The 12,115-nt window shown below is 38.0% G+C and overlaps 1 protein-coding gene across 1 annotated transcript; it reads left to right on the top strand.

The window, feature by feature from the left end:
- Positions 1–2,163: 2,163 nt before the first annotated feature.
- On the top strand, positions 2,164–10,194 carry SPAM1 (sperm adhesion molecule 1). Its single transcript, XM_045793634.1, has 3 exons — positions 2,164–3,120; positions 3,816–3,905; positions 9,619–10,194. Exons 1-3 carry the CDS (start codon positions 2,164–2,166, stop codon positions 10,192–10,194), a joined length of 1,623 nt encoding a protein of 540 aa, XP_045649590.1.
- Positions 10,195–12,115: the final 1,921 nt, after the last annotated feature.

Here is a 12,115-nt window from a genome sequence, read left to right as displayed (position 1 = left end):
CCCAGTTTTTATTTGAGAAACTATATGGTGATTGAATGAAAGAAAATTAGAAGATCAAAAATATGTAATGGGCCCTCAGGAAATATGAATATTCTTTTGTATCTCTGGATTTTCTTTAATTCCTTAAGCATGTGCTTATGTTTCTGTATATCTCAAAAAACTGCTTGTCTTCAGTAACATCCAGGCAAGGAGCTAGTTGGTCCCTGCTCATTAGTATTTCAGGCGAGCATCTTTACGTGTTACTTAACTATCTTTACAACGAGCTCTGATGTCTGCATAAATTCCTTCAGGCTAAAATAATGTATTTATTAAAGCATCTCATCATTGGGTAGTGAAGTTGCTTTTAATATTTTCTCATGTCATAGATGCCACAATACATAGCGGTGAATGATACATTTTAAGTATCTATACCTACCTATATCATTTTTTATTACAAAATAATTTTGGACTAATTCTCAGGCAAAATATTCCTGGTTCAAACGTTTAAACTAACATGAGTTTTAGTGATAAAAGTTCTTTACAATAAGAATAAGAGTTAATTAAATAGGATTTTGGATGTCTTCAAATCTTGAGCTTTTAAATTTTTTCTGAGATTAAATGATTTTTTTTAAGGAATGTTAATGATTTGCCAATGCTCTAGGAACACATTAAAACCAACAGGCTTCTGTCTTGGACACCACTGAAGACAAGTTGGGTAGCTGGACCCTGAAAGGACTTCTGGGCAAATACTACTGTTAGGAGTTGGGGGGCGAGTATCAAAGACTTAGCAGGAATGCTTTAGGAAGCAATTATCCAGGCAATGGGGAAGAAGGACACTTGAGAAGTAACCTAATAGGTATAAACTGAGAATAGGCCTTATACATACTAGTGGAGAGATGCTAATTCTCTGGAGTTAAGTCAGGTAAGATTTTCTAGGGAGATGAGATTCTTATTTTTTTTTTAATTTTTTTAAAGATTTTATTTATTTGACAGAGAGAGAGTGAGACAGAGATAGATCACAAGCAGGGGGGACGGATAGAGAGAGAAGCAGACTCCCCGATGAGCAGGGAGCCCGATGCAGGACTCGATCCCAGGACCCCGGGATGATGATCCGAGCCGAAGGCAGTCACTTAACCGACTGAGCCACCCAGGCTCTCCTGGGAGATGAGATTCTTGTGTAAAGTCTCCAGTAGATCTTCTAAATAAGAGATGCTTTTCTAGATACTAACCCAGGTCCGCCCCCAATTCTGTGCCCCAAGCCTCTGTCCAAAGATTTATAAAGAAGAGATACTATGTTTCATTAAAAAAAATTACCTATTTTTTGTATCTATACATAAATTGTGTGTGTGTGTACAGATATTTATAAATGTAGTGCATCTTTTACTCAATCTTTTACTCAATTTACTTTGAGATATGATGGAGTGCTATTCCAAATAACACTTAAATTTGTTCCTCAGTAGGACATTTTGGTTAATTCAATAGTTTCAAGCACACTTTTGATACACTATTTCTGGCAGAAGTGACTTTTGCCTCCTCCTCTACCTTCCCCCCTTCAAAAAAATGATGTAATCTCATAATTTTAAGAGAGGTTGTTTTCAATTTTTGGCATGCCACTATAAGGTGGTCTTTCAAGAAATAACAAACAAAAATGAGAGGTTCAACTGGAATTCTATTTAACAAGGCTTTGCTAAAGCAATGCTGGGCATAGCATTCTACACAAGTGGGAAGGCAAAAGGAAAAATAGCTATGCTCACCTCTCTGTAGGCTCAGTAATGATTTGGAAAGATGAGACAAATGTTAGCTATTGCAGGATTTATATCCTACAGAAGAGAAAATAATTGTACTGATTCAAACACAGGAGTTCTCCAGCTTCGAAAATTGAATTAAACGCCTGCACTTCAAGTTGAGAACTTGGTAAAGTTGACAGTCTTGATACAGAAACATAGTGTAACAATATATTCTATATTTATTTTTCTCCAGTTATAGATGAAGCAACTTGCACAACATTCTTGAAATACGAAGCAAGAAGAATAATACTTTAAAGTAACGTGATCATTATACCTCTTTATCCATCAAAGTGGCTTCATTCCACATTCTCTCTTCTGTGCTTGCATGAATCTTGCCTGAAATATTGGACAAGCCGGAGTGTTTGGGAAGAAATTTTCACAGTCGTTAATCTTTGCGATGGCTGTGCTCAGGTTCCAGCGTATCTTCTTTAGGAGCTTTGTAGGGTCCAGAGGAGCCACCCAGGCAGTGCTCACCTTCCTTCTGATTCCATGTTGCTTGACTCAAGAGTTCAGAGCACCCCCTTTTATCCCAAATGTATCTTTCCTCTGGGGCTGGAATGCCCCAACTGAACTTTGTGCTCAAAAGTTTAACGTGCAGCTAGATCTGAACCTTTTCTCTTTAATAGGAAGCCCTCGAAAAAGCGCCACAGGACAAGGCATCACATTATTTTATGCTGACAGACTTGGCTACTATCCTCACATAGATGAAAAGACTGGCAAAAATGTGAATGGGGGAATCCCCCAGTCTGGAAACCTAAAAAAGCACCTGGAGAAAGCCAAGAAAGATATTGCCTATTACATACAAACAGACAGCATAGGCCTGGCTGTCATTGACTGGGAAAACTGGAGGCCTGTCTGGGCAAGAAACTGGAAACCTAAAGATATTTACAAGCACCAGTCTATTGAGTTGGTTCAGCAACAACACATTGAACTTAATGTCACGGAGGCCACCAAGATAGCCAAAGCAGATTTTGAAAAGGCAGGAAAGTGTTTCATGCAAGAGACCTTAAAATTGGGAAAATCCCTTCGGCCAAATTATTTATGGGGTTATTATCTTTTTCCTGATTGTTACAATCATAATTATAAAAAACCCGATTACAATGGAAGTTGCTCTGATTTAGAAAAGAAAAGAAATGATGAACTCAACTGGATATGGAAGGAAAGCACAGCCCTTTTCCCATCCATTTATTTGAATACCATATTAAAATCTTCTCCATACGCTGCTCTCTACGTCCGCAACCGAGTTTGGGAAGCCATTCGGGTTTCTCAAGTATCCAGTGTTAAACATCCACTTCCGATCTTTGTATACGCCCGCCCAGTTTTTACTGACGTGTCTTTGAAATATCTTTCTGAGGTGAGTAAATCAAGGTGTGAGACCTATGGATTAGTATCCACAAAAGGTAGTTAGTAGAATTCAACATCATTTTTGAAGGGAGTGAGATTTGGCTTTTAGCATCCTTTAGGAATATGCACACAGGTAATTCTGCGTTGTTATATGAATGCAAAATAAGAATATATTTCATTTATTTACTTATTTTAAGATTTTATTTATTTGTCAGAGAGAGAGAGCACACATGAGCACAAGCAGGGGGAGTGGCAGGCAGGGGGAGTGGCAGGCAGAGGGAGAAGCAGGCTCCCCCACTGCACAAGGAACCTGCTGAAGGACTTGATCCCGGGACCCTGGGATCGTGACCTGAGCTGAAGGTAGCCTTAACCAACTGAGCCACCCAGGCATCTCAAGAATATATTTCATTTTAATGTAATCATATAATATCTTAGCAACAACGAAAAAACTAGGTAGCATAGACAATGTATTAAGTCAGTTCCCTTTTGTTTTCTTTCACAGGGTTTGTCAATAGAAGTAATTAAAATAATAGCAGAAAAATCTGTATTTTTGTTATAGTAGGGTCGTGGTGGCAACAAAAAAATAGTGTGGAAATATTTGAATTATCATTGTTGAGTCAGAATTCTTAGCTTTGGTGTTACGGTCTTATGCATAGCATTTCTATTTTATGTCTATCTGTTAACTCTTTCTGTCACATTCACCAGGATGACCTTGTGAATACAATCGGTGAAACAGTTTCTCTAGGTGTCTCTGGAATGATAATATGGGGAAGCCTCAATTTAAGCCAAAATGTGGTAAGTTGAATTGATAGGAAATAGATGAAAACATTTCTACTTTTAATGTTTTTGAGGACTGTTGTACTGAATAATAAAATAAGTACTATGCTTAGCACATATTAGTAGGTGCTCAATTAACACTGGTTGCATCAAACTGTCCTTTATTTATGTAGTTATGTTATAAGGCAGAAAAAAATTGTTAAAAAAAATTGTACCTGTTTTCCAGTGAGGAAACAGAAATTCAGGAAATTGACCAAAATTCTCTAGGCTATGTGGCTAGCAAGTAGCAAAAACAGGACTATAAGCTCAGTTTTCTGACATGGCGTTTGGCTTTTATACTGTACTGTGATATGTCTCTTCTCAAAAAACTTTTGAACTAGACAATGAAAGAACAGTCAATTCTTTCATTCATCCCATTACTGTTTAATTAAGCACTTCTTTTACTTATTCATTTAATCATTCAATGGCAGTTTATTACAGGGGTTGGCAAATGATGGCCAGGGGCCAAGACTGATTTTTACCCTTTTAAAGGGACAGGAAAAAACTCTGAAAGAATAGTTAATAGGTGAAAATTAGGTAAGATTTAAATTTTAGTGTCTATTGGTAGTTTTATTGGAATACAGGCATGCTCCTTAGTTTAGGTGTCTAGGGCTGCTTTTGCAGTACAAAGAAATAATTGAAAAGTTATGGCAGAGACTGTACCTTCAACAACCCCAAATATTTACTGTCTGCCCCTACACTTAAAAGTTTACTGACCCTTAGTTTATTGAACATCTCCTATGATTAGGTGCCTGGTAATTCTAGGTGCTAAAAATGTAGCAGTGAACGAAGCAAAGTCCCTTCACCATGAAGCTGCATCCTTACAAGTGGAAATGCAACATATCCAGATAGGATATGTCAGGTAGTGATAGGTTCGATAAAGCAATGAAGCAGTGTAGACAGGATAAAGAGAGATAAAATGGCAGTACTTAAGATGGGGCAGTCACAGAAGGCCTCCCTGATGAGGAGCTGTTGGAGCAGAGACCTGACGGAAACCAAGGACCAAGTCTCCAAGGGACCAAGTCAGGGATGGTAAGTGCAAGAGCCTTCAGGCTGGAATGTGCTTGTCAAAAAAATACAGAGGAAGTCAGTGTGACCAGAGTGCAGTGAGCAAGTAAGACAGAGGTAAGAGGTGTGGTCAGTGAAAAGACAGAGGGTCAGAGGGAGGGCTTCGTCAGCTCTGACTCCGATATGCAAGGCCACAAGGAGGCTTGGGCAGAAGAGTGGCAATCTCTGACAAACATTTTTTACTTGGCTGAGTTGAGGATCTATGGTGGGGGGGCAAGAGCGGGAGCAGGGAGAGGAAGCTGTTGATGGCTTAGACCAGCTGCTGGTGCATGGTTTGCATATAACCCAACAGTAGAACTGAGAGGTTGGACTGACGGATTGGATGAGTAGGATGGATAAGAGAAGTGGTTAAGATGACTCCGAGGCTTTTGGCTTGAAGGAATTGCCTCTGAGATGGGAAAGACTTTAGGAGGAATGGTTTGGTGGGGGCTGGGCAGGGAGGAAGGAAGAAGAAGCGGGGAGTAGGGAAAGGGTACATAGGCAATTGGGAATTACTTTTTTAAAATAATACTAAATTGTTCAAGACTTCTCTAAGGTAGAGGAAAAGGAATGCTTCTTTATTTTCTACAGGTTATATTTACTATTGTAAATAGCAAATTTTAAGTAAAATTTGGGTAAAACTTGTTTTATTAGGAAAAAAGTCAATTTTTTTCCTGTATGGATGACTTATTTTCATTTTCTCCTAATGCATTTTCTTTAGTTCAAAAAGCTTTTACCTATCACCACCTAATCCTTTTCTCTCTTCCTTTATTTTCATCCTTGTTTAATTCTCTGTATCAGATCTGTCTCCCCTCCCCCCCTCAATCCTCTTGACTCAAGAGTAAAGCTGTCAACATGGACACTGATGAATTGGAGCTCAACTTTTCCTTCTCTAACCGATGTGGAAATACGAGTGACTAAGTGCCATAGAGAATGTCCCGTGAAGCTCATGGCTCATGAGTCTTATCCTAGGACCAACAGAGAAGAGACTTTATACAGCACTCTAAGATCAGAAGAGACCTGTTGTCTCTTGTCCTTCAGATAGACTCGCTATATTGTTAATTCATTTATAAAAGTACTCAACAGTAGTTCCCATTATGAGATTCTTTCAAGGTAGTCTGAACCCTTCTAATTATTTGGTAAAACTATTATCTCTGGCTTGATCACCAATAAAGATAAATAATATAAAATGTAAGTTTGGATAAAGGTATATGTTCCTTTTGCAAAATCTTTCATGTCAGAAAATCATTTAAAAATTATAATTCTCCTATATATATCCCTAATTTTCATTCACTGCTTCTCAAATCTGTAAACACCTTTCACAAGGGTCTTATAAATTCTCTGATGAAATAATTTATAAATTCTCCATACAACTTCCTTTTTTTTTTTTTTTTTTTTTAAGAACTGAGAACTCCACCCTTACTCTGATGAGGAGTGAATCAGGCTTTCCCCAATTAGTAGTAAGGCATGACATACTATTTAACTGTCGCACCTGTTTTTTTGTATTATTATTATTGCACTTTAATCTTACATTACATTCTTCTACCACTACCCTCAGATCATCTTCAGCATTAAAATATAGGGATAGTTCTTCAATTTAAATATGGCTATTTTCTACCTAATGACACTGCCTTGAAATTGTCCCCTGTGGCCTCTGTTTTACATATTTCTTCTACTTTTCCCAATTTATGATGATTTTGAATGCTAGTTCTATCATTACTTCCCCTTTTTTCTATGTCATTTGCAATCAATAGACTCATGGATTCCTCATCTTATTTCCTCTGATTCATTGACAACCTGAGAAACTGGTAACTGCAGGTGGTAACTGCAGGTTTAATGACTGAAATTGACTTAAAACAATTGTTACCAAATGTAAGCAAGCTATTTCCTTCCATTCCATTTTAAATATCTGGAAATTTTGTGAACTGTCAAACACTCATTATTAAAAATTAAATTATAAAATCTTAGAATGAAATAAGTACTGTTAAAAACAAAAGTAATAAATCCTCGGGGCGCCTGGGTGGCTCAGCTGGTTAAGAGGTTGCCTTCAGCTCAGATCATGATCCCAGGACCCTGGGATTGAGCCCCGCATTGGGCTCCCTGCTCAGCAGGTGGCCTGATTCTTCCTCTTCTGCTCCCCCTGCTTGTGCTCTCTCTCTGTCAAATAAACAAATCAAATCTAAAAAAAAAAAAAAGAGTAATAAATACTCAAAATGTATCAGTTACATACTCCACTTTACTATTATCCATACTTTTGAGGTTATTTACATCTCTTGTATCTGTATAAGTGGACATAGTACGTAATGATGTGCTTCTCCACACCATAATACCATAAGGTGTGCTTGATTTCCAATCACTCAGTGATGTCAGGTTGATAGCTTAAAATTGGCCATGGCAGATGTATTTATACCATGGATATTGACAAATGCTATAAACCAGGCCTTATCTTTTAGAAAGCCAGTTTCAGATCCTTCCGAAGACTACACCTTGTGTAGGCTAACGACTCTCAAACCACTCTCATCCTCTTTTTTACTCCTCTTTTGGCTCAGCTCTTGTCTCTGTGGTCACCCAGACTGTCATCTCAACTTGGTATCAATCCTCATATATCTTGGCCCCAGGAAATACAGTGTTGAAGAATACTGACAAAGTCTTTGCACTCGTGCAGCTTATATTAATGTTGGAGGGACAGAAACAATACAAAAACAAGAAAAATATTTGATGTGTTAAGTACTATGCAGAGAATTAAAATGGAGAGATGTGAGAAAGCAGATAGGAAAGGTGTCTGAGTCTAAAGCTGCAGTCTGAATGACAAGGTAAAGTGACCATGTTAAAAATCAGAGGAAAGAGCATTCCAAGCAGAGGGACAGTTAAGTGCAGGTTGAAATGAACCTGCCATGCTTATGAAACGAGTACGCCTAAAGCACAGTGGGTAAGGGAGGGGTGTCCAACTGGAAGGAAGGGTTACCTCACGTTAGGCTGTATAGAAGTCGGGAAAGTTGAATTTTATTCTAAACACCATGCAAAACTAGGATTAAGGAGAGGTTTTCTATTGCTGCCATAATAATGACAACACACTTAGATTAAACAAGGGAGAATTATTATCTTACAGTTCTGTAGTTCAGAAGTCCAGCATGCGTCTTAATGGACTAAAATCAAGATGTTAGGAGGGTTGCATTCCTTTCCAGGGGAGGATCCTCACTTGCTCCTTTGGGTTGTTGGTAGAATTCATTTCCTCGTGGTTGGAGCAACGAGATGTCTATTTTCTGGCTGGCTATGACTAAGGATCATTTCCCACTTCTAGAGTTCACTGCATTCTTTAGCTCTTGGCCCTCTCCTCTATCTTCAAAGCCAGCAATGCTGGGTTGAGTGTACTTTACCTTCGAATTTGTTCTTTTTCTTCCATCTCATTTTTTCTTTCATTCGAGCTGGAAAAGTTTCTACATTTTTAAAGGACTCGTGTGATTAGATTGAGCCCAGCCAGATAACTTGGGATAATCTTTCCATCTCAAGGCCCATACTCTTCTCCGTAATCATATGCGTAATGTTCCTTCTGCCACGCAATGTTACCTAGTCATAGGTTCTAGGGCATTAGGGTATGGACATTCTTGGAAGGCCCTATTCTTTCTACCATTGATGGCATCACCTCAAGGTATATAAAGAGATAGAGTGAAGTGGAAGCTGCCAAGATTCCTCAACTTGCCTTCTGATCTACTAGCACCACTTCTTTTGGTCTGCTGGAGGACTAGCGCGGCCAGCTTACTCAATGGAACTATGGATTATGAAAGAAAGCGAGTGACTATCTTCTGTGTTTTTAAAAGGACAGCATCCCAGTTTTAGAACGCACCACTGTCGAGATGAATCATTTTAGTTACTCAACATTTGTGCTCTGCCAAACTATTATATTTGTAAAAGAGCTGTCATAATTCATCCATAACTTGAACTATACATAACATTTAACGTAAAGTATACTCAGTTGAACCTGTTTACTTGCTTTGAGCTAGCAGTTGAGAAATCTTTCTCATGCTGTTTAAACTTGTCCCACAAAGATGATTCTTAATACCTTTATTTACCATTTCTTGAGGGCTAACCAATGTACTGGGCCTCTGTGTTAAGCACTTTTATATACATTGTATCTTTTCATCTTCACAACAACCCTATGAGGTAAGTGCTATAATTATCCTTATTTTACAAATGATGAAGCTGAAGCATAGCCAGGTTAACTGATTTGCCCAAGGTCACCAGATAGGAAACTAAGACTTAGAAAGCTTGTAAGATTCCCAAGGTTACAGAGCTCGTCATTAATGGAACTGTGACCAATCAGGGAAGATGGGCTCCAGAAACCATTCTCTAACCGCTCTACCATTCTGCCCCATCAGTCTATGAATTATTGAAGAAGTCCAAGGCTAGGTGGAAGTTAAGGTTCAACTGGTCAATTATTCAGTGATGTGAAATGGCATGTGAAACTTACAAATGTTACAAAAACGGAGTAATCTTGCTTGATAAGGTAAAAAAAAAGTAAACTATTTCCTACCTCTTGCTGGGTCTTGTTTTATCATGCTTCCTTAAAAATTGCATATCACAGTGAATTACTTCACAGATGAGTTAACTTGTCCCTTGATATGCTAACCTTCTTATAATTTTTCAGCAATCTTGCACAGAGCTAGACAATTACATGAAGAATACACTGAATCCTTACATAATCAACGTCACCCTAGCAGCCAAAATGTGTAACCAAGTGCTTTGCCAGGAGCAAGGAGTGTGTATAAGGAAACATTGGAATTCAAATGACTATCTTCACCTGAACCCAGATAACTTTGCGATTCAACTTGAGAAGAGTGGAAGATACACAGTACAAGGGAAACCCACACTTGAAGACCTGCAGCAATTTTCCAAAAAATTTTATTGCGGTTGTTATGCCAATGTCCGTTGTAAGGAGAGAGTTGATATGACTGAAATTCATACTGTTAAAGTATGTGTGGCTGGAGATGTTTGTATAGATTCCTTTCTAAACTCAGAACCCAGTGGTCATCTTTCTAGCTGGAAGGGGAAATCTGCCACTGCCAGCAATATCTTAGCCGCCATGCCACCTGCCACAGGGTCTCCATGTGATCCTGGTAAAGATCTTAGCAGGTGCCTCAAAGCCAGATTTATAGTAGAAGGCAACTCCAAAACCCCTCAAGTGGGCTATCAGAGTGTATTCATTCAAAATAAGAAACAATAAAACAACCTATTCAAGTACAAGTTCAGTGTTTAATAAATTTTCTGTCTACAATACATTGTTTTAATACCTTTTAAATCTCTATATATAATGTTTAGCTCACTTAGATTTTTTTAGGCAAGTGATAATACCTATATATTTAAAGATTTATATTTGAAATGTGAATCAAAACTCATGGCCAAGATAGCATTTTGATTTTTTGAGCAAAGATTGCTTTTTCATGATCAAATTGAACCTGAGATTATTATTAATTGATAAACAAAGGATGTTGGCTAGCACCTTTAATTTTCAAAATTATAGTCAGGGCAGTGCTACTACAAATCCATTGATACTACATTTGCTTTTAATTATATTAATCGATATATTAATCGATATATTATATTAATCGATATATTAATCGATATATTATATTAATCGATATATTAATCGATATATTAATCGATAAACAAAGGATGTTGGCTAGCACCTTTAATTTTCAAAATTATAGTAAGGGCAGTGCTACTACAAATCCATTGATACTACATTTGCTTTTGAAAATCAGAGTAGAATGTTAATTATTAATATTGCACACAGTTTGTTTTGTAAGATGATATCCGACTTTGTATTCTCTAATCGCCACAAGGCTATAGCAAATATCTCACATACCCTGGTGTATATACAGAACTAACAGGTATCTGTTATATTCTTGGTTCAATCTATCAAAGACTGATTGTAAGGTCTACAACACTTAGAGGCCTAGTTTTCTTCTGAGAAAAGTTAAGATTTAAATAATAGCAACTTACTGCAAATGAATGCCTTTCTGAGTAGTTTGTAATTGGCAATAAAAATGTCAAGAAATTATTATGGTAATAAACCTTATCTTTTAAAATGTAATATCCCAAGTGTACCTGTCTGCCTTGAGCATAGAACTATGGATTTTAGCTATTTCATCTTGATAATTTTTTCAAGTTATGTTTTAAAAAGGTAACCTTTAAAAAGTGATTATCCTGTCAACTCTGTACATGGTTTAATAGGTATTCAGAATAAATATAAAAAATAGCCCCGTTTCCTTTCCCTCTTCACGGTCTTTGACAATCTTGTGTACTTAAATGGCCTTATTTCATCTGAGCTTCCGTTCATGTCCTTCATGAAGTATTTATTGAGTGTTTACTCTCTGCCAGGCTCAGTATTCAGTGTCACAGGTTCAAGGTGAGCAGCACGGTCTTGCCTCAGTGAGTCTGTTGTGCATTTGAAGAAGACAGATATTTGAAAGTGGAAAATGCCAACACAGTCTGTGATATAAATGCTATTATATGAGTTCAGCATGCTCTGGCATACAAGTAAGAATTTGGAGGTGTCAGAGAAAATTTCAAGGATGTCATGGAAGAGGTGACATGTCCACTGCTCAGAAGACTGAAGAGCAGTTAGTGTGGAGACAGAAGGAATTTCAGAAAGATGGACCATTGAGTGTGGTTTTTATAGTGCTATACAGTGGATGATGGGCCAAATGGTGAAAGCTTTTGTCCACCATACTAAGAAGTTTGGAGTTTACAAAGAAGACACTCCCAAACTTCTTTTTTTTTTTTTTAAAGATTTTATTTATTTATGTGACAGAGAGACAACCAGCGAGAGAGGGAACACAGCAGGGGAGTGGGAGAGGAAGAAGCAGGCTCCCAGCAGAGGAGCCCGATGTGGGATCGATCCCAGAACGCTGGGATCACGCCCTGAGCAGAAGGCAGATGCTTAACGACTGCGCTACCCAGGTGCCCCCATCACTCCCAAACTTCTTAACCTGCCCTGTTTTCCCATGCATACCTGTCACAGCATAACACATTTATCTTTTTACTCCCCACCATCTCCCTATAATGTAAGCATCACGAGGGCAAGTTGTTTGGTCTATTTGACTTGCTGCTATATCCACAGTGTGAACAGTATCTGGGACTTA

This window comes from Ursus americanus, chromosome 3, assembly GCF_024610735.1.
Source record: "Ursus americanus isolate L20-20 chromosome 3, mUrsAme1.1.p, whole genome shotgun sequence".
NCBI classification, from domain to species: domain Eukaryota; kingdom Metazoa; phylum Chordata; class Mammalia; order Carnivora; family Ursidae; genus Ursus; species Ursus americanus.
Note: the sequence above shows the minus strand (reverse complement) of the source record. Positions and strands in the feature narration are given on the sequence as shown.

Excerpts from the sequence above, each read along its gene's own strand:
- SPAM1 (XM_045793634.1), top strand. The coding sequence starts at position 2,164 with ATGGCTGTGCTCAGGTTCCAGCGTATCTTCTTTAGGAGCTTTGTAGGG. Across the intron at positions 3,121-3,815 it reads CTTTGAAATATCTTTCTGAG|GATGACCTTGTGAATACAAT; the intron begins GTGAGTAAATCA and ends CACATTCACCAG. Across the intron at positions 3,906-9,618 it reads TCAATTTAAGCCAAAATGTG|CAATCTTGCACAGAGCTAGA; the intron begins GTAAGTTGAATT and ends ATAATTTTTCAG.